The 22,143-nt window shown below is 35.7% G+C and overlaps 1 protein-coding gene across 1 annotated transcript; it reads left to right on the top strand.

Moving 5' to 3' along the window:
* The first annotated feature begins 3,322 nt into the window (after positions 1–3,322).
* Positions 3,323–7,402, top strand: LOC140149626 (uncharacterized). The gene is made up of 2 exons (XM_072171706.1): positions 3,323–4,148; positions 6,594–7,402. The coding sequence occupies exons 1-2, from the start codon at positions 3,323–3,325 to the stop codon at positions 7,400–7,402; spliced, it is 1,635 nt and encodes a 544-aa protein (XP_072027807.1).
* Positions 7,403–22,143: the final 14,741 nt, after the last annotated feature.

Genomic DNA, 22,143 nt, shown 5'->3' with positions numbered 1-22,143 from the left:
TCACTTGAAACTGATAAAATACAACTTGCTAATATTTATTTGTATTTTTGCTTGATTTATTTCACTCTTTTCAACTCTAAAAAGTCACATGGCTCAAGACAGCTTAGTAAATTGGCGGAAATAATGAGTCAGAAATGCGCGAATGCGAAATATTGTGATTACGCTGCGATTCGTGTGTCGCGTGATCGCTGGCGCAACTCTGCGGCGTATGTCCAACGCAGTCAAGGCGCATTCGGTATGTTGTTAACGCCAGCAAATGTGGTGTAAACAAAACAAACATTTGCAGTCAAAATGCCACTTAGATTTTTTAATTATTTTGAATTTTGGCGCACTGAAAGCAGAAATTATAGATTCATTGGTGCAAAAAGATGCATATTTAGACCATGCACCAGATACAGCTTTTACAAGTGTGAAAGTCTTACCGTTTTAAAAATTTAAGGACGTTTTGTGCATAATTTTGCCATTTTTTTACTAAAACGTCGATTTCTCAGAGTTCACTTTTGACAATATTGCGCGATTTTTGTGACAAGATAATTCAAAAAATATGCAAGCAAAGGGAAAACTTTTTGCACTATCCTATAGAGTACATCAAAGTCTAGGGAAGGTTTTTTCATTTTTTCAAAATATTTGTTTTAAATAAAAATATACACCATTATGTGCAATTTTTAGCTTAATAGAATGACAAAATGGCTTTTTTCACATGTTTTTTCAATATTTCAAAAAAGAGACGAATTTCAAAAAATAAAAAACCTTCCCTAAGTTCATGTCTTCTTCATGAAAAGTTAACTGAATTTTTTTTACTCCGAACGGATTTTTTTCTAAGTTGTCACAAAACAATTGGGGTAAAAAAGTGATTTTTTGTGATTTTTTCAAAAAATTGAGATTTTTGAACAAATCTGACGTCACCATGGGATTCCTTGACTCATTTCCTTTCCAAAAATGTATAGTTTTATATACTTTGGACATACAATTCAGAAATAATGAAGCTCGAAAAGGTCCATGTTCTCTCCCATTACTCTGCCCTTAAAGGGACATTCTAAGATTTTGAATTTCAAAATTGCACAAATTTTGTTTCAAGGCAAGTGGTGACTCAACACACATACTTCAAAATTTAGATTCTGCGCTCCTCCAAGCAGTGAAAGTCAAAATATTTCTGTGTTTCTCCTGCATTTCAACATATGACCAAAATTCAACTTGATTATAACCAAATTTGTTTGTTTGGCTTATACAAGGGGGTATCCAAAGGTTTTTGACATCACCCAGAAGAAAAAGAGCTATATTGATGAAATTTTGTCAGTGTAATCACTAAATCACTGGTCCTTATGTACATTATGGTCTAAAAATGGGCTCATAAGTATGTTTAGTTTTTTACAGGTGGCGCTATGATGGGCAATAGGCACATAACCTTTTCGTGATAAGATCCTCCACTTTTTGAGTTTCTTCACTGTGGCGCATCATCCGTAAATGATTGACGTCCACTTCTTGGCTCATCTGTAAGGGACATGCGGCCAGTTTGGAAATTCCTTTTTCAAAAAGCAACGGTGCCATATGATGGGCAATCATCACCGCAGATAGCTTTCATTTCATCATACATTTTCTGAGCATTGTAGGCCTAACCCTCCAAATGCATGAACTTAATCAATCTGCGTGCCTCAATTTTCACCATCTTACAGGTTATGCGCCTACTGCCCATCTAGCGCCACCTGTAAAGAAAGTAAACATACTTAGGAGACCATTTTTGGACCATAATGTACATAAGGACCAGTGATTACACTGACAAAATTTCATCAATATAGCTCTTTTCCTTCTGGGTGATGTCAAAAACTTTTGGATACCCCCTCGTAATTGGTGAAAATAATGGTGACTCATAACATCATATATTGATATAGAATAGTGTGCATGCACTTGGATGTTACATAATGCCGGGAACAACAAAAAACAAGGAATTCTGATGCTTTTCTTGACCAGAATTTGGAGCTTGATAACTGAAATTTGTGTACCTCCATTTTATAAAATAGTTGACGTTTTGGTCATGGCATCAAGAATTTTTGTTGAATTCTTCCAAGCACTTAGCAGTTAGTAGGAATTCTCCCATACACTTGGCAATTCAAAACATTTTTACATTTAAATGTTGGGTTATAAAGATCATGAATACATTTTTAGAAATATGATAATACTCATAAATACGTTTTACAAAACGTTGTAAAATATTTTGGGCAAACATTTTTGCAAAATATTTTGTCAACAGATAAATAAAATTTAAATTCAGGCATGAGAATTTTCAGTTTTTAAACTGAATTCAGTTCAACTTTATTTCATTTCAGGCTGTGTTTGGTACTTTTTGCCCAATTTCACACATATTTTCAGTTTTTTTAAGAAAGCGCAGTCTCATGCCTATAAATTACATTCTGTTAGAATGTTTTGCATGACGTTTTCAAAAAGGTTTAATGAATGTTATTAAAACGTTTTTATACCCTTTTTTTATAACCTGACATTTAAACCTTTATTGTAAAATGTTATATGTTTGCTGGGAACACAAATTAAAAGCGCAATTATGTCATATTAATAATATTATCAATTTGAGACATAATTTGCTTTGATTGAAGTTGATGCAGGTAAATAATAATTATCATAATAAATATTATCTTGGCACAAAAGTCAAATATTTGTTTGTTGTATTGGGCTATTCCCATTAACCTACACAACCCCTATGGAAGACATGCCCTTAATCTTCCACACAGGGAGTGTGAATTTCAAATGGGGTTACCTGAATAGGCAACTCCATTTGATATCTACACTCCCTGTGTTGGAGAATAAGGTCATGTCTTCCACAGGGGGTGTATGGATTTCAACTGGAATAGCCCATTGACTCTACAACTGTATTTGATTACAAAAGCTAACACCAGACTATGGCAAATTCTGGGTGCTTAAACTATTTCTATTTCTACATTAAGTTCAAGGTCCACTTCATAGCTTGCTCTTATCAAATTTTGGTAGGGAATTTGCCAACAGAATTTCACAACTATACTTACTAAAAGTCAACTTTTTGGTAAGTTTGATTAACTTATGTTTAATTTCATTTAACTTCATATGTCACAGTACTCCTGTTATTACTTCTTATTATGGTGACACATTTGTAATGCAGCTAAAGAAACAAATAATTTGGTAAATACTTATCTTTAGTCAGTATGTCATTTTACTTGCGCACGACTATCATCATCTTATCTATCGGTTAGTATTATTTAATGTAAATAATTTGGCAGCATTGTTTCTCAAATTAACCAGCTAATATCATCATATTTTCAGAACAAGATGTTAAGCCATGGGTGCTAATTTGACTTATCATGAACGTTTAGGGTTTGGAGCCAGTGGTACAGTCTACAGAGTCACATGGAAGTCTAAAGAATTTGGCACCATTGACGCTGCCGCAAAGAAGATCAGATTTGAAGGAGAAATATCAGAGAAACATAAACGAGAGATTGAATTCCTCAAGAGACTAGATCATAAAAACATTATCAAGTATTATGATGCTGTTATGGAGAAAGAACATGTAGTGATTATAACTGAATATGCCGCGAAGGGATCTTTGGATGGCTATCTCAAAGATAGAGACAAGCTTCCTAAAACTCTCCTTCAACAGTGGATCTATCACCTGGCTTGCGGAGTTAACTACCTTGAGAAGAATGATGTGGCGCATTGCGATTTGAAATCGCCCAATTGCATCATAATGGCTGATGATGTCTTAAAGATTTGTGATTTTGGTATTGCGCAAGACCTTACCAGTACCAAGACCACAAGAAGTGCCCACAAAGGAAGTGTGAAATGGCAGGCACCAGAGATTTTCAAAGATGAAATACTTTCTCCAAAAGCTGCTATATATGCTTTTGGAATCATCGTTTGGGAAATGGTATCATGTGAGGAACCGTATAAAGGCTTTCGACCCGAGAGGGTGATCTATCAAGTTATGGCAAATAGTCTCCGTCCAAAGATTCCTGATGATTGTCCCCAATTCTTGAGAGAACTGATGGAGCAATGCTGGCATCAAGACCGCACACAGAGACCAAAAAGCAGTGAAATTGTGAGACGTGTGTGGCGTGAATACAGACCAACGCCTACCTGTTTAAATGTCACACATGAACTTGATAATGGTGAGTAATATAACCTATCTTGCTTTATTATATAACTGTGGTTTTTGCTGAACACATTATCAGTACTATAAACAACAGAAAGTGTAAGAGGGAGTGTATAATGGCTAGCACCAGAGATTTTTTGAATTGCAATCTTGCATGTACTGTAACCAAAAGCTGCTATATATGCTTTTGGAATCATCATCTGGGAAATGATATCATCATGTGAGGAACCATATAAAGACATAGAACTAAGACTATTCCAACTCCAGTGACACCTCATTAATTTCTGTGGACCTTTGGATACATTAATATAGCAAAATGTCTGGTCAAATTCCCCCTTTATCTAGACCAAAGTCAAAACTGGTGAACTGTTGGTCTTGAAGATCTGTTAGAGGTGCAAACTGGGGTCGATTGTGAATAACACAAGATAGCTGCCAATATGTGTGATTTGCTCACAGTGATGCCCTTAATTTTCTTGAATTTCTACTTTATCCAATGGTTACTTCAATATCCTGTGAAAGACTAAGCCAGAAGTGCTTTAATTAGCTCTTACTTGCGATAAGCCGGATGATTTAACATGTAAAATGTAACATGTAAAAACTCACACATGTGGTTAAAATGATCCGGTTTTAATACTGGGAGCTATATAAATTTAGCTGTGTATGCATGCAGCTACTAACACACATTGAGCACACACACACCGCATTGTGGAACACACAACACTGTGGTTAAACTGACCTGGTTTTAATGCTGGGATTTATATAAGCCTTTTTGAAATATGGCGGGCACAAAAGGAGAGTGCGTACTTTGAAGTAATCTTTTGTATGCTTCTCAGCTGACAAAAGATTACTTCAAAGTACGCCCTCTCCTTTTGTGCCCGCCATATTTCAAAAAGGCTTATACATGAGCTGTGTATGCAGCTATGCACATTGAGCACACACCTGGCCTGCACTCTGGATCACACAACTGCAAATTGTATATTTTGATTATTTTTTTTATCTCCAACTCCAAAAGTAATATGGGCTTTCTCGTTGTAAAACTTGAAACGGGAATGATTTTTTTTTCGCCAGAGGAAAGATTTCCGGAAAAAAACATTTGAAATCATTGTTGTCCATAGAGCGCTGTAGTAAAGCCAGAAGTTGAAGCCCAAAATTGACACTTTCCTTAATGTTGGCTGCCTGGAGATTCCGTGAGTGGAAAATATGGCCCATATTTCAAACCAGTTTGGGCGAATAAGTGAAAATGTCATTTTTGTGCACCCTCCAATTTTGTTCTATTTTTCTTACTTGCGGTAACCTGAGTGATTTTACTTACATGTCAAATGATCTGGGAGTATTAAGGCCCCATGTCACATGGGAATTAACGGGAAATCGCCCAAAATCAACAATTGCTGGAAATTACAGTAAATTGCCTAAAATTATGCTAAATCACTACGAATGATAGATTTTGATCAATCGGCTAAAATTGACGAAAATCTGCTAAGAAAGCTTAAAATCTACAAAAGTGCTGGAAATTATACAGCAAATTGCCTAAAACTATGCTAAATTGTGAATGATCACTACGAATAATGATAAATTTTGATGAATCACAGCAAAGAGGTCAATTTCCCAAAATTGTTTCAAATTTTGATCAATCAGCTAAAATTGCCGACGCAATTTTTTTGATCAATCAGCTAAAATCACCAAAAAATAATGTGCGATTTACTACGTTTTCCCATGTTACATAATGTAGTGGCTTTAATTACAGTAACATTGCTTTACAGTAGATGTACTTTAATTACAGTAAAATATAAGAGTTTTGAATAAACATGGAGGATCCCTGGGGTTTAGATTTATATATAAAGTATAGAATTGATGTATTATAATTATAAAGTATGCATGTATTACAATTAGTCATTATGATATATGTCTTATTTAGGGACTGTTCAATATTTATGCCAGGGAGAGTGGGAGTTTTGATAAAAATATTTTTGTTCCCCCTCTCATCCGCAGAAAAAAATTTCGGATTCCCCTTTGTTTTCCTCTTTTTCTCAATTAAAACGTAATATTCCCCCTCGTGGGTCAAATAAAAAATTCAGATTCCCCCCTCAAGACCTCAAAAAATCAGATTTCCCTCTGCGTAAACATTGAAGGGTCCCTTATGAAGCTACAGGATGTTCATCAGATTGACACACTGATACACAATAGAAACTGAAATGAAATGCGATTGTTATTGTTATACCTTATTTGTTCGGCCTGCAGTTAAAAGAAGACATATAGTGAAAACTAACATTTAGTGGGAAAAAATAAAAATCTATCTTTGCAAATCGCACATTATTGCTCTAATGAGTGAATGACCCCCTCAGGATTCACCTATTTATTGCTTCTTGATGTTTCATAAATTCATTCATATATATATCTGTTCACTATTAGCTACTATTATTGCACTGAGCTGTGTATGGTATAATATCATTTTACATTTCAGGGTTGGAGTGGAAATTGAAGCATGAGATTGATTCTTGGGGCAGAACACTTCATTTTGTGGATAGTGACCGTCTGGCTATCTGTAGAGGTGACAGTGTGGAGGTGCATCATGTAAGCAGGGAAGAGACACATCTACTGTATACCCTGACATCTGATGAGTGGAGAGGTATTGTGTGGCCATTTGATGTAGCAGTGAGTGAGTCTATGCCATCATCTTGCATATTGGTGATATGCTACGAAGACCCCTATGTGTATCAGTTCCCATCCCACAAAGCATCAAACTATTTAAAGAAATATCAGGTTCATGTGCAGCCATTGTGTATTGTAGCTAATGTCAATACAGCTGTGATAGGTTTATATGATAGGCATGCATTGGTAGTGTGTAGTATGCCAGGGTTTACACAGCAAAAGATTGTAGACCTTAGTTTCAACCCATGTGATCTCACTATCAGTACAGATTACCTGGTGGTAATGGATCACCATGAGATGGTAATCAAAGCAATGGGAGATATGGGTCAGGATCTGTGTAGGATAAAACCACCTGATGGTTGGAGATTTAAAGCTGTATCCTATAGGAATGATGCAAGGCATCTATATGCTGCATGTTATAATGTGGGGGATAGGAAGGGGCGTGTATTTAAATATACCTGGGACGGGAATGGCACACCAAAGTATCACAACACTGGATGTGTCATTGATGATGTGGGTGCAGTGCAGTATTATAATAAAGGGTTGTCAGTCACATCAGAGGGAGTATTCCAACTTGCTCTGAGTGGATTACCTCACATTAAAATATTTAGTTTAGAATAAATAGGACCTGTCATGGCTGGTAACAAAAGTGCAAATGGAGTGCTAAGTCCATGAGCATGATGGGAGTGTAAGTATAGTTTCCTGATTAAATAAATATCAAATATAAACCAGGAACTTAAGGATGCACCATTAGATTTTCAATGGGGGTAGGAAGTTTTTGAAAAAAAAAACTTCACCCACTACATGAGCAAAAAAAATACACCTTTCCCCAGTCCCCACCAACACTAAAAAAAACTTTCCCCACCTAACTCACAGTTAAATGCATAAAATGCATGAAAACTAAAAAAAAAAACGAAAAAAACCCCCTCATCAGTCTCCCAGTGCGCATCAATTTGGCCTGGTAAGTTCAGTGGTGTATACATACTGGACATTATTTTTAAAGGTGGGTGACCCGATTAACCCAATCATCCCCCCTACTTTACCCCCATCAAAAAGTAGATATTGGTATCGGGTGAAAGCACATATTTTTTCTCATAGTATACCACCCGGAAAGTCATGCACATGCATGTAGGCCTACTGTTATCTTCCATGGGCCACTGTGACACACATTTTTGCTTCTTGAATCCAAACCACTTGTGCAATTTAACTTGAAACTTATAGGCCTTGATATGCTTTGAGTGTCTGTTTGTGTAAAAATGAGTTTATGAATGAGGGTGTGAGTGGTGTGCAGGGGGGTGGGTGTGTGTGTGTGATGGGTGAGTGTGTATGTACATCTGTAAAATGATTGGCATAATTTACTTCATAAAAGTAGATGTTGTTGAATATGATTTTTTGTCTTTGAGCTTTTGCTTTACTTGTTGCGTACATTTGTTTCTGTTGAGTATCCCCTGTACACAGACTTTCAACCATTCATGTAGAATATGTATCTATTTAATTTTGTATTTATTTTTGTGTTTTCTTTTATACTATGAATTATGTTATGTAACAGGAAAGGGAAGAACTCTGTGTTTGGACTAACAAGGTGTTATTCTTTCCTGAATTACCATTTGCTTGCTTGTATTAAATATATTGTTTGTTTATAACATAGGGCCTGCACTTTGGCTCGTTTTTTGCAGGTTTACATGGTCCAATAATCACAAGATGACTGACATGTGGTAACAAAGGAAGCAGTCACTGCAATTTGATTATGTCCCATATGATTGGCCATTCAAGACACCCCTGTGAATATACTATAGCGGCCTTTTCAAAATATAATACCTGTTTGCTTGACTGTATTGACAATACCCGGGAACAATACACATATGCATTGGACAAACTTTTTACAATAAGCATGATAAGTGATGATGTGACCTCCAGATTTATACATCGTTCGTCTCGCACACTGACAACATTTGATTGAATGGACTGTAGGCTACTGCGCCGTGATTACGGTGAAGGACACCGGTTCAAATCCTTTGTTTGGAGCCAATCGATAAAAGCATGCAGGGCCTCTATACCCATGTACAGTTTATCCCTACATAACCTATGTCTTGAATACGCTGGCAAAGTTATGTAATAATCGGATTAATACTATATAGCAGTAGGTAAAAACAAGTTTTGAATAATCCGCGCTATAAAGTCCCATTCAGTGATCCCAGCGAAAGTGGAAAAAAAATCAAATTGTTACGTTTATAAATTTTTTTAATGAAAAACAAATGGCAAAAAAACAACAACAGGAAAACGACAGTATTGACGAAGTTGAAGCCCCATTCAAATACATGTAGCTAATTTACATACTGTCAGTACCGGTATATAAATTATTTTTTGTCTTAGTCACACGGCGCGGCTTTCGGCTGAACCACTGCACTAGCAAGCTATGTTAGCACATCTATGACAATGACGAAAGGTACAAAATCAGCCATAGGCCTTTAGATAGCAGAAGACACAAAAGTGGTGTTTTATGACCTTTGACATTCTTTTGTGGCGAGTGACATGGTCTTTCAATTCACGCCGAGTGTCCTTGACAGGTTTGACTATGCTTCAGTGGTCATAAAAGAATTCAAAAGATAACCTCTGCCCCAATAATCCCAAGCAATTTTCTGAAACTGCTCCTCGGATCATAAGAACTCACTCCTCAAATGATAGTCATAATAATGTCCAAAATATAAAAATTACTGACTATCATTGAAGACTGAGTTCCGCAGTCTAGTATCCAAAATCTGAATTTTTATGATTTTTACGATCGTCGGGATGAAAAAAAATCAAAAAATCACTGAATGGGCCTTTAGTTCCCTCCTCTCCTTACCCTGGCAATATAAATTTTAAAAAAATAAAAAAAAAAATAAAGAAAACAAGAAAAGAAAATTAACCAAATTAAGGGATCTGTTTTGAGCGCTTTCGATAGTATTTTTTGTGGGACATGAGAGCACATCAGACATATCGAATTGCATTCTGAATACTGAAGAATGTCTTTCTGATATCAAATAAATTTCATTGTTTGAAATTCACGATATAATACAAATTTTATGACAAATTATTAAAATTTGATATTTTTCACATTTTTGATAAATAACAGTCCTCAAGTAAATATCATAAATCTAATGTTATATTCTTAAACAGTCCCTGGCATACAGATACCATACATGTATAGGCCTATGTATAGTAAATTTGTCTGCTTTATCTGTTTTGTGCTGTTTAAGCAAATAGTTAAACATAATTTCCATAAAATGTAAGCTTTTACTGTCAGATATGTCCCCTTTTAATTTTGAGCAGAACAAGTGAGGTAAAGCAAAGAAAATTGAAATTTACTACTACTAGCGCCAATGAATGTCATACGATTGTAAAACGGTACGATCCTCTGGGTGTGTGGGGGTGTGTGCGTATGTGTGTCATGCATGCGTTGTTTTTTCTGCAACTATAACGGGACGCAATACGATACCGGTATGTTATAAGAATCAAACTTACAAGAAAGATGGCTCTTGTCAAATCCTACAATTCTGTCAGAGAAAATATGCATATTTGCATTAAATTTTTAATTAATCGACATAATTGATTAATTAATAAATATTTTATTTAATGATTTACCATAATTCCAAATATGTCAAACAATATGTAAAATTAAAGCTAATGAAATGCTTTATAAATTGGCCAGAGCGCATTTTGCAGAATGCATACTTTAGTTACATGATTCCAAACATTCTATTCCAATTTTTTGCTATACACGCATAGGAGCTGTACTTTTAAAATCCGCGCCTAATCAATAATAATAGTCTTTCACTCCATTGTCAAAGTACTGTGCTCCCTGTAGCATTATGGAGTGACCAGGTCCTAGAGTACACCACTCCACGCCATACATAAATTCTCCCAGTCACATTTCCCCAATATGAAATTTAAAAAAAGTTAAATTTTAATTTTACTTCTTTTAAAGTTTGGCAGAGGCGGGGTTCGAACTCACGGCGCACCACGCCGCTTTGGAGATGCTCTATGAGCCTAGCGCCTTAGACCACTCGGCCACTTGTCTTGATGGAATCTTTTATGAAACGTATTTGAAGATATAATCGCAACTTCAATATAGGCCTACCACGTGACAAGCAAAAGCAGAAAACGTACCATATTTTGGAATTTTATTTGCCTAAAAACATTAATGTGTATTAATAGCGCTCAATTGTTGTTAATCCGACAATAAACATGATAAATGCGGCGTCTATATGGACAATACATTATATCGATTTTGACATGTGCTCGCACGGGTGTCAGTACATTTCCATGGTCAGTAAAATACTATAGAGGAACCTACCATTTTTCTTGTATACACGTTCGATGTTTTTATCAATTACATAAAAAATCCATTTTAGACCCCAATGTTTCTACAGGAAATAAAAGATTAGATTACCATAAAAACGAAACAGTAATCTTTTGCCGGGTCTAATGTTATTTATACATAGAATTTTCAACGTTTTTTCTATCCTTATTCTTGCTCAATTAAAAAAATATTTTAGGCGTATATAAAATTGAAATAAAATTCTCTGCCTCATAAACGACCTCAAATGTGCCACAATTGGGTATCACGAATCGTTATATATGATGTGCAGTTAATATTCATATTTTCTTTTATACAGAGGATGCTTCAGTTTTGACAGGAAAAATATTTTCTTGAAAACCCTCTCACTCGGTTATTTCAAAAGCGGTAACCACGCTTCCCTAGAATGTGCAATAATTTAGCATTAAAATTTTTCTTATTCTAACAGCAAGCGTTTCTAGAATGCAGTATGGCGAAAATGTGGTGTAGTCCTAGAGTGTGATGGTTTTGTAGCAGATGACAGTGCTCATTCAAGCCTGTCAAGGTCAGTTAGTAGCCACTTGCTGAATGGATGGCCATGATCAGCTATCAAAGAGATGCCTTGTGCAGCTGCCAATCACAGTAGAGGTTTGATAACATTTTGTTAAAAACCCAAATGTGATATAAGGACAAAGCTGTGCATGTTGGTACTTAATTGTTTGGATTCTTACGTTGAAATTCCCTTGTATCAGTATTTTTATGTGTAGTGTATATAGTGGTCATAAATTATATAGCTTTTAAATTTTGGGCATTTTTGCTCTGTTGCACTGTACCATTATGGAATTTGAGCAAATCAATTACCGACACAAGCAGGTATACAGTGTATTATTTTATTTTTATTTCAGTATCTCAGGAGCACAGCTCACTTGGTAAGGCATCAGAATTTGGTACACTAGCGCTTGAACTTTAAATCGGAAGGTGGTGAGTTCGAGCCTCATCACGGTCACATTAATTTTATAAACCAATTATTGTTCGAACTTTTCATATTTGTTTTTCTTTTATTGTTTCTTTTCTTTGTCTTTTTTTTTCTTGTTTTCTTTCTTTTTTTCTTTTTTTTTCTTTGATCCATATTGCCAGTGTAAGGAGAGGAGGAACTAACGGCCCATTCAGTGATTTTTTTTTTCATCCGGACGATCGTAAAAATCATCAAAATTCAGATTTTGTATTAAGACTGCGGAACTCAGTCTTCAATGATATAGTCAGTAATAATCTTTTGGTCATTATATGACTATCATCATTTGACTTGACGACTGAGTTCTTATGATACATCATCCGAAGAGCAGTTTCAGACAATTGCTTGGGATTGTTGGGGCAGAGGTTATCTTTTGAATTCTTTCATGACCACCGAAGCAGAGTTAAACCTGTCAAGGACACTCGCGTGAATTGAACACAACTGCCAAGAATGTCAAAGGTCATAAAACATCAACTTGGTGTCTTCTGCTAGTGGTTCAGCCCTAAGCCGTGTAGGCCTATTTAAGACAAAAATAATGCATTTATTGAATCTGTAATTTATATACTGACAGTATATATAAATTAGCTACATGTATTTGAATGGGGCTTCAACTTCTTAAATACTGCCGTTTTCTTGGGTTTTGTGCCAATTTTGTTCATTAAAATTTTTTATAAAAGTAACAATTTGATTTTTTTTTTCACTTTCGCTGGGATCACTGAATGGGGCTTTGCAACGCGATATATTCAAAACTTGTATTCACCTACTGTTATAGCATTAATCCGATTATTACACAACCTCGCCAGCGTATTCAAGACATCCAATGCAAATAATCACCTAGATTATGACGCATCATACCGTAAATATGGCGGAGTACTCAAATTCATTCAACAAGCGCATGATTACAAGCTATTGCAATCTACGCGACAGCTCGTCTCACACACATAACAAATGCACAAATACGATCAAATAGGTTGGCGACAACGTTTGATTGAATGCACTGCATTGTGCCATGATTACGTGAAGGACACCGGTTCAATTCCTTTGTATGGAGCCAATCAATAATTTCACGCACATCCTCTATTATTGCCCAATTATTGCCCGGGATGATTGCACACTGTAAAAGAGCTATTGTTATAATGTTTGATGAAATCGTGTTTAACTACCGTGTTTGCTTAAGAACGGTACAATACAGATAAAGCAGACAGATTGACTACATGTGGTACATGTATATACATAGGGAATGTGTGTGAGTCGAGTATTACCTAATTATAATAGGGGCGTATCCAAAAATGAATTCACGCCCCTTTCAAATGTCGAGCCAAAGTGCAGGCCCTATGTCACTTTATTGGTAATTCAAATAAATATTATTATTAATATTTAAGAGATTTGCAGAGATTTTTCAGTGCAAATGTTTTGTCTAACTCCCAGGTGGGCCACTTTACATTGACAAGGGAATTATCATGAACATGTACTTTCAAAAAGCACCCTAAACATTTGTAAGCATTGATCTTAAATGCACCCTTAAACAAGTACTACCTAGCAAATGTCATTCCTATACCCTAAGTAAGTATTAGCAATATTTTACTCGTATCATTATTAGGCGGAGGTGCCCTATTTAATGTTAGCTTTGGATAATATTACTTAATTGACTTTTCACCCCGTAAGACGGATGAAAAATAAAGAAATTAATTAAATATGCAAAGCTAATGCTAAATAAGGCAACTCCGCCTAATGATAGGCAAGTAAATGATCAATTTATACACTCTAAACCAGTTATTTGAGACACAAATCCTTGAATATGCAACTGGAAAAGGATCCTTTAACATGGATGATTTATTGAACAAGGAGTACCTTTTTTCTAATTTGTTTGAATTTCACGTACATGTCACGTACGTACAGCGCTTTGATCTTGAAAATCTTTTTTATGTGAATCTTTATTCACTGAGTGGCCTCTTGGGTCTAACTGCACTGCCAAACTATCAACAATTATATGTTGACCGATTTGATCATAATATCTCATATATATTTCATAAGGCTGCGATCACATAGAAGTATACTGTATTAGCCATACGAAATTGATCAGGCTGAGTTCACATAGGGTATACTATGTGAACTCAGCCTGATTGAATGAGCGTATTTCGTATAGCGAATACCGTATACTTCTATGTGATCGCAGCCTAAAGCATGTAAATAATCCGCTCTTCTGAAAGTTGCTATCCTTGGTACCTATACTCGAATGTAAGTTCATACGTGCTGGTAATAAACAATTTGCAAAAGTTTAGACTGACTTTCAGCACAAAAATTCACTAACCTTGAATTTTCGATGTGTGACACACATCTTCATCAGAAGAAATCCTAAGATGTTGCGATGGATTCACCCTATCATTGGCAACTTTTGGTACCTATATAGGCTGATTCATCCATACTATACAATGCTGAATTTGACAACTTCAATTATGTGATAAGAAAAATACTGAAGTAATAAAGGTGAATTAGGGATTCAATCATGTTTCACTGTTGTTCATCACCGATTAACAACGATGTGTCCACGTCGTCTGCATGGTTTACTTCACGAGGGCAGCTTTAGCGACGCAGAAGCGCCGGACGCGAGTTGTTAATCGGTGATGAACAATGGTGAAACAGGATTGAATCCCTTTCAACAACGAAAACAAGCTAAAGATCGTCCAATTCACATGATTCTTTCATTCGGAATATCCATTTGTCATTGCCAATCAACCTTACAAGAAGATATCAGCAATAAAACTACAGAATAAAGCGGTAATGTTTAGCTTTACTTTAATAACATATTTAAGAAAGTGTTTACGCATAAGTTCCAGATATGACGAATTTTACGCGCTCACGGGTAACGAGTACGCGTAACCTTGCGTTCGCATATACGCTACTGGTTGGCTCCTGTACAAAGGTATAGGAAGAGTTGTTGAATGTACTTTGTTCCATCTTCATTTTGATGTCGGATTTTCAGGCATGAGACTGCACTTTCCTGAAAAAAACTGAAAATGTGTGTGAAATTGGGCAAAAAGTACCAAAAACTGGCTGAAATTGCGGACATTTTTACTAAATTGCTTTTATGTTTCAGGAGCATATCTCTGTTTGTTCCAAAAATGGGGAAAAAATCTGAATAATTTTTGATTAATTTTAGAGTGAACTGGTTCAGAAAAATCACTGCTTATTGCGCTAACTGTTGCAAAAACAAATGGAGCCAAAGTTCGGGGTGTGTTTTTTTTTGGGGGGGTTGGTATGGGGTGTGTTTGTGGGTGTACAGCTGTAATGTACTTTTCTTCAAAATGATTTTTTATACCAAATCTGTGTTTATATTTAGATTCCTTTCAAAAATTCTATACTTTTGTATGTTGTACATAAATAATTAAGAAGTTGCAGTACTTGTATATAATGCATTTCTGAGACCATGTATTCAGAATATAGTCAAATGTCTTGTGAGCATTTTCCCTTTGCATCAAAGGCAGTAGCAATTTGTCACCTATCCAGAATATATTGGCTTGTCAGAAATGCTAGTGAATTGGCGTGGTTTTTAATACATTGGTGGCTTGGTAGGGTCAACAATTTGAAAACAAAGAAATACAAAGGTAACTGTTGTTGTATAACTTCATTTGAGGAGGTTTGAGGTTTATTTTTATGTTTATTTGTGGTGGTCAAATAACATTGGAAAGTACTAATAGTATAAAACCTAAAAACTGGTACTTAAATCTGTAAAGAATGTATAAGTTGACCAGCTTTATACTACTGAAATAATAAACCTGTGATTCTGTGACACAATGATCATGTCCTTTTGACCTACTTGTTTTATTCAGCCTGAAACCTTATTGTCTGAACCATATCTCAATGTGAATCACAGAGATTACACTAGGAGAGTCCAGAGTCCATCTTTTGGATGCCAACATATTGTACCTTGGATTACATGTACACTACCTGATTCATATTGTTCCCCCCCCCCCTAGAGGTACACTGCTGCCCATGCAGCTACTTCATTAGTACATGTGTGGGTACTATAAGAGTACACACATCAGAATCACATGTACAGTACACACATCAGAATCATATGTACAGTACACGCATTGGTACTGGATTGGTACTGCATGCACTGGTACTCTAGAGTAACCACAAAGTAGCTGCATGGGCAGCTGTGTTCCTCTTTGGTGGGCAGCAGTAGGAATCTACACTGGGTTTCAGAGAAGAACGGCAGTCTCTTGCTCAGATTGATGCGAGCGACATACGCAGAGCTTTGTGTTCATTTCAAGGGCGTCGATCTGCGCTGACCAACGATTTGAAGCACATTCGGCCAATCAGATTGTCGGCCTGTTGCTATGATTGTCAGACGATTGATTCAGCCAATCAGAAAGCCACTTCCTTGTTTATGCTCTGCACACTCTCAAAATGTAAACAAGTCCTGTTCTTCTCTGAAAAAAACTTTACTAGTGTACTTATGATTACATGTTGAATTCTAGTTGAAATCCATACACCCCCTATGGAAGACATATATTCTTAACCTTCCATACAGAGAGTGTGAATTTCAAATGGGTTACCCAAATGGGTGACTTAATCTGTTTGTAATCTACACCCCCTGTGTAGGAGATTAAGGCCAGAGTAATGGAAGACACATTAAGTCCCACGACCGAATTTGAGATTTTTGATATTTATCAACACTAAGATGTATTCTTTCACTTGAAACTGATAAAATACAACTTGCTAATATTTATTCGTATTTTTGCTTGATTTATTTCACTCTTTTCAACTCTAAAAAGTCACATGGCTCAAGACAGCTTAGTAAATTGGCGGAAATAATGAGTCAGCAATGCGCGAATGCGAAATATTGTGATTACGCGCGCGATTCGCGTCGCGTGACGCGGCGCAAATCTGTGCGTATGTCCAACGCAGTCAAGGCGCATTCGGTATGTTGTTAACGCCAGCAAATGTGGTGTAAACAAAACAAAAATTTGCAGTCAAAATGCCACTTAGATTTTTTAATTATTTTGAATTTTGGCGCACTGAAAGCAGAGATTATAGATTCATTGGTGCAAAAAGATGCATATTTAGACCATGCACCAGATACAGCTTTTACAAGTGTGAAAGTCTTACCGTTTTAAAATTTAAGGACGTTTTGTGCATAATTTTGACATTTTTTACTAAAACGTCGATTTCTCAGAGTTCACTTTTGACAATATTATGCGATTTTTGTGACAAGATAACTTTCGAAAAATATGCAAGCAAAGGGTAAACTTTTTGCACTATCCTTTAGAGTACACCAAAGTCTAGGGAAGGTTTTTTCATTTTTTCAAAATATTTGTTTTAAACAAAAATATACACCATTATGTGCAATTTTAGCTTAATACAGTGACAAAATGGCTTTTTTCACATGTTTTTTCAATATTTCGAAAAAAGAGACGAATTTCAAAAAAATAAAAAAACTTCCCTAAGTTCATGTCTCTTCTTCATGAAAAGCTAACTGAATTGTTTTTACTCGAGCGGATTTTTTTCTAAGTTGTCACAAAAAATTGGGGTAAAAAGTGAATTTTGTGATTTTTCAAAAACTTGAGATTTTTGAACAAATCTGATGTCACCATGGGATTCCTTGACTCATTTCCTTTCCAAAAATGTATAGTTTTATATACTTTGGACATACAATTCAGAAATAATGAAGCTCGAAAAGGTCCATGTTCTCTCCCATTACTCTGCCCTTAAGGCCATGTCTTCCATAGGGTGTTTATGGATTTCAACTGGAATAACCCAAAGTTATCCATGCAGGGAAGGGGACTACACCATTATTTCAGAAAAACACAGCACTAACTTTTTTTTGGATTAAAAAAATATAATCTTGTTTTGCCAAATGAAAAATAGCTAAACACTAATCCTTGAAAATAACTGGCAGGTAATGCAAAATTTTAATATTTGGCAAATTTTTGGGAAAAGGACCAAAAAGATGTGTTCTATGGTTGTTTTTGCATGCTGTAATAATCAAGCCCAAAGACTTGTGCAAAATTTTCAGCCTGTACACTCTAATTTTTATCAAATGCATTTACTGTTTTATTTTATTTTATAAGCAAGCTCAGAGCCAAGGTCTATACAGTTAATAAAATGAACATAAAATTGCCCGGGGGGTGAGGGGGGGCACTTACATTACGTGATGGACACCATGCTCATGTATGGACTCTCGAAACGCACCCTAAACGAGTATTACTCAGCGCATGCAAAACATACCCTAAACAAGTATTTTGACATTTTTTTAACACTAAGAAAGTAAAAATTCAGGTTCAGGTTCTTGTTTAATATAAGTAGTTTGATGTTTCTTAATGTTTTACCCTATGATTTGTTCTGATAGAAACCAAACATAGTCTATTTCACCCTTTTTGATTTTGCCATTAAACTTTGGTACCCTAAAAAGGCCTAAGCAAGTATTTTGCTTGGAAAAGTATACCCTTTTTCCTGATTTTTTTCGTTTTTGACACCCTAAACAGGTACAGCGCTGTACTTGCCCAATGCTGAAAAACAACCCTTTTTACTTGTTTTTTTAAACGAGCATGGTGTCCACCTTGAAATACAAGTGGCCCCCCTGGGTAAAATTCTCGCGATTCCAAATACAGCGCGCCACCTACGATCACGCCTGGCTGATCTACTTCGCGCAGAGCATCATGGGTAAAAGTCGACATCCATGACGCGTCGACGATGAACCATAGACCCAGGAAACGGAAACGATCGAGTGTTGCTATGGATTACTCAACCACTTTTGTTTATTTACGTTGATGATGATCAGCTGTTGATTCAACCCTCCAACGATTTTTATTCCATTTCTGCCTCCTTTTAAAAGTTAATTTCGACAGTCATGGTTTAGGCCTACCTCTGTGAATGTTCAGAGTGTTAGGCCTATTCCCACACAAAATAATGGGCATCAATTAAACGCTTATTTTCAAACTTTTCCGAACCCGATCCGAGGCGCTTGGGAAAATACTTTAGGGCTCTCGTTTACAAGAAAAGAACACTGAAAAATATGCATGGACAGCGTAAAGCATTTATTTTTATTAATACGATTAAAACGTTTTCGAATTTCAAATGTACTCTATTCCTATTCAACCATATCTATGGTTAAAACTCGATTTCAAAAATGTTGATGTCTCTGATCGACCATCTAGGCCTATAGACCCGATGTCAAAATGTCAATTTTCGAGTTTGGGTAGGTCTATAATAGCAACTACTTTTGATGCAAGACAATTTCAAACAGGAAATTTAATCTAAAACGCAAATTTGTACCTTTTTTATTTCTTCTTTGGATAACTTTTCCCATAATTATTACCATGCGTGATTAAGGTTTTTTTTAAATTTAAACCTTTCCAATTTGGTCAAAGTCCACAATGCCATAAAGGTTGGGCTACACTACAGTTCAGTTCTTTTCACAGTGTTGACTTATAATTTCATGAGAAAGAAAAAGAAAATGGGAAAGATTAAAATCTTTCCCATTTTCTTTTTCTTTTTAAAAAAAACATGTATAGGCCTAGGCCTAGGTGTTTAAAATTGTCCAATTGAATATTTAGTCGAAAAAGTTTTTAATTTTTCAATGTTGTGCCGACCGATAATATGACTTAAAAATAACTCTATAACTCAAATGCTATTTGGGAGTAGGCCTAGGCCTACATTAAGAGTAAATTTCCTTGGGTTGTGAATTATTAAAGGGGAAAGATGAAATAAAGATGGTATGACATGCAAGAAAGCGGAAGTAAAAATAAAATATGAAAAAGAAACATGAATTAATATTAAAGTGTTTTTATTGCGATCGTAATTTTTTTAATGTTTGATAGTAATATATAATTAAAAATACAAATTTAGGCTAAAAATAACTTAAGGACAAATCAAACAATTACAATAATAACAAAAACGGCAAACCAATGTGATGCATGTTTATAAGTAAAGAGACGTTAAGAATCTTTTTTAAATTTACTTGAATTTCTTTGCTATAGGCCTATCCCGCGCGGCGGGCCGCTATAAGCGCCTTCGTGCAAAAAAAACCTCATTTTTAGAAAATGTAGGCCGATTACAAAAACGCAACACCTAATAGTATGGATGTTCTTAAGTATCCTGGTGATATATTATTATCGTATTGAACAAACAATAAATTCAGAAAGAATTAAAACAATTTATTCTAATAACCAAAGTAAAACCTATGCGTTTTCCATTAAAAAAGGACAGGCCTAGGACTACTTCGCATTGACTAGGATCGCACGTATCGGGCTGAAAAGCATCGTAAAGTTTAAAAACAAAAAGGGCGGTTTTAGAAAATGTAGGCCTATAACAAAAAGGAAACACCTACATAGTATCAACATCAAGTTTGCGGCTTTTAGAAAAGGACATATCTGTGAATATCAAACTGCAATATTTCACTTCAACACAGAAAATCTCAAAAAATTTTAAAAAGTACTATAAAACATTGTGTTTTTAGAGTAATAATCACAAACATGGTCAGCTATGGTTGATGAAAAAGGATGTCGATCCCAGACACGGGAAATGCCCATTTTCACTGCCGTCGTTGGTGGCGCGCTGTATTTGGAATCGCGAGAATTGTAAGATTACAATATCTGTAGCCTATACTAAAGATTCTCAATGCTACTTGTGCAAAATCTATAAATTTTGTGACTGTAATAATTGTCAAAACATGCAAAACTGCATGTTGTTGGCTCATATTTACAAAAAAAATGAAATTTGGCTTTTATTGCCAGTTAGTTTCAAATAAAGAATTAAGCTTGTTCTATGTTTTATAATGACAAAATAAGATATATTTTCAATCCCAAAACTTAGTGCTGTACTTTTTTGGGCTCTGGAGTAATGCACCTCCAGAGCAGTAGTGGCATAGCAAGCTTTTTGATTAAGCCAGAGTCAAAATGAAACAACAGGCAAAGAATACCACCAATTTTTGCCCCAGTTGCCAATTGAACAAGTTTTTGTCAATGCATGGTTACCGTATTTTAATATTTTTGTAAAACGAACAGTATAAACAAGGAAAAATATAATATTATGAAGCGGTATAATAAATCACAAACACTTTTACCACATCCCCCTATCTTCTACTTAGTATACTGTTTGGTTGAAGTTCCAACCCCCAAAATGCCACAAGCTGCTAAGTTTGGTCACTATATGAATATACATGGGAACATATATTAGAGTGTCCCAAAATTAGTATTATGCATGTGACAGTTGTCATGGTATCTTTGAGCAATGATAATATGTTTATGATAACAATATAATATCTTTTCCTGATCGACACAAAATCAATCTTTGTTACAAACTTTAGATAACAAATCATAATATTGGACTTTGATGTCCTTGACAAGATTGTGGAATGTACCCAGGCACAATAATAATAATAATAATATAGCCTGTATCGCATCGCACAATCTAAAGTTGTTTTCTTTAAACTGCCGTGGTCCGAGTGCATCGCTGGTGAATTGCGATCGGCGTAGAAGTGACAAGGTTAAGCCTACTACGCTACCGCTTGGCGAAGACCAATGGGTCAGCCGGCTTGTTGTCAAGTGCATTGATCACCCAATCAGCGTGATTGTTTATTGCTTTTGTGTTTACGCTCGTGTACGCGATACGCACAGGCACGACTACGGAAGTTTAAAGAAAACAACTTTAGCCAAACTAATATCAACAAAATGTAAATACAATATGTTCTTTATTGTAATCTGGAAAAAATCAATTTGCACACTTGTTGCCATCTGATGTGCTGGAAACCCTCAAATCTAGGCCTGTAGCAATTGTAATGGTGATGTGATGGTTCACTGTTATTGGATGCATCCTTTGTATAGAGAAAGTGAATCTCTGGAAATTTGGATGGCAAGTTTTTTGTCATGACCATGTTATATGTTAATTTGAAGCTGGAATGCTAACTCTGGCCCTTGGAATGCTGACTGAGCTGTGTGGGCAGCACTTATTTCCACTCCTTGACTTTTCACCACTCATTTCTTTTTGAGATCAACCTTTTTGCATAATTTTGCACTTTTTACACAC

Source organism: Amphiura filiformis, chromosome 4 (genome assembly GCF_039555335.1).
Source record: "Amphiura filiformis chromosome 4, Afil_fr2py, whole genome shotgun sequence".
NCBI classification, from domain to species: Eukaryota; Metazoa; Echinodermata; class Ophiuroidea; order Amphilepidida; family Amphiuridae; genus Amphiura; species Amphiura filiformis.
This window is presented reverse-complemented; position numbering and strand designations above follow the sequence as displayed.

Coding starts and splice junctions, on each gene's coding strand:
- LOC140149626 (XM_072171706.1), top strand. CDS start 3,323: ATGGGTGCTAATTTGACTTATCATGAACGTTTAGGGTTTGGAGCCAGT. Junction 4,149..6,593: donor CACACATGAACTTGATAATG/GTGAGTAATATA, acceptor TTTACATTTCAG/GGTTGGAGTGGAAATTGAAG.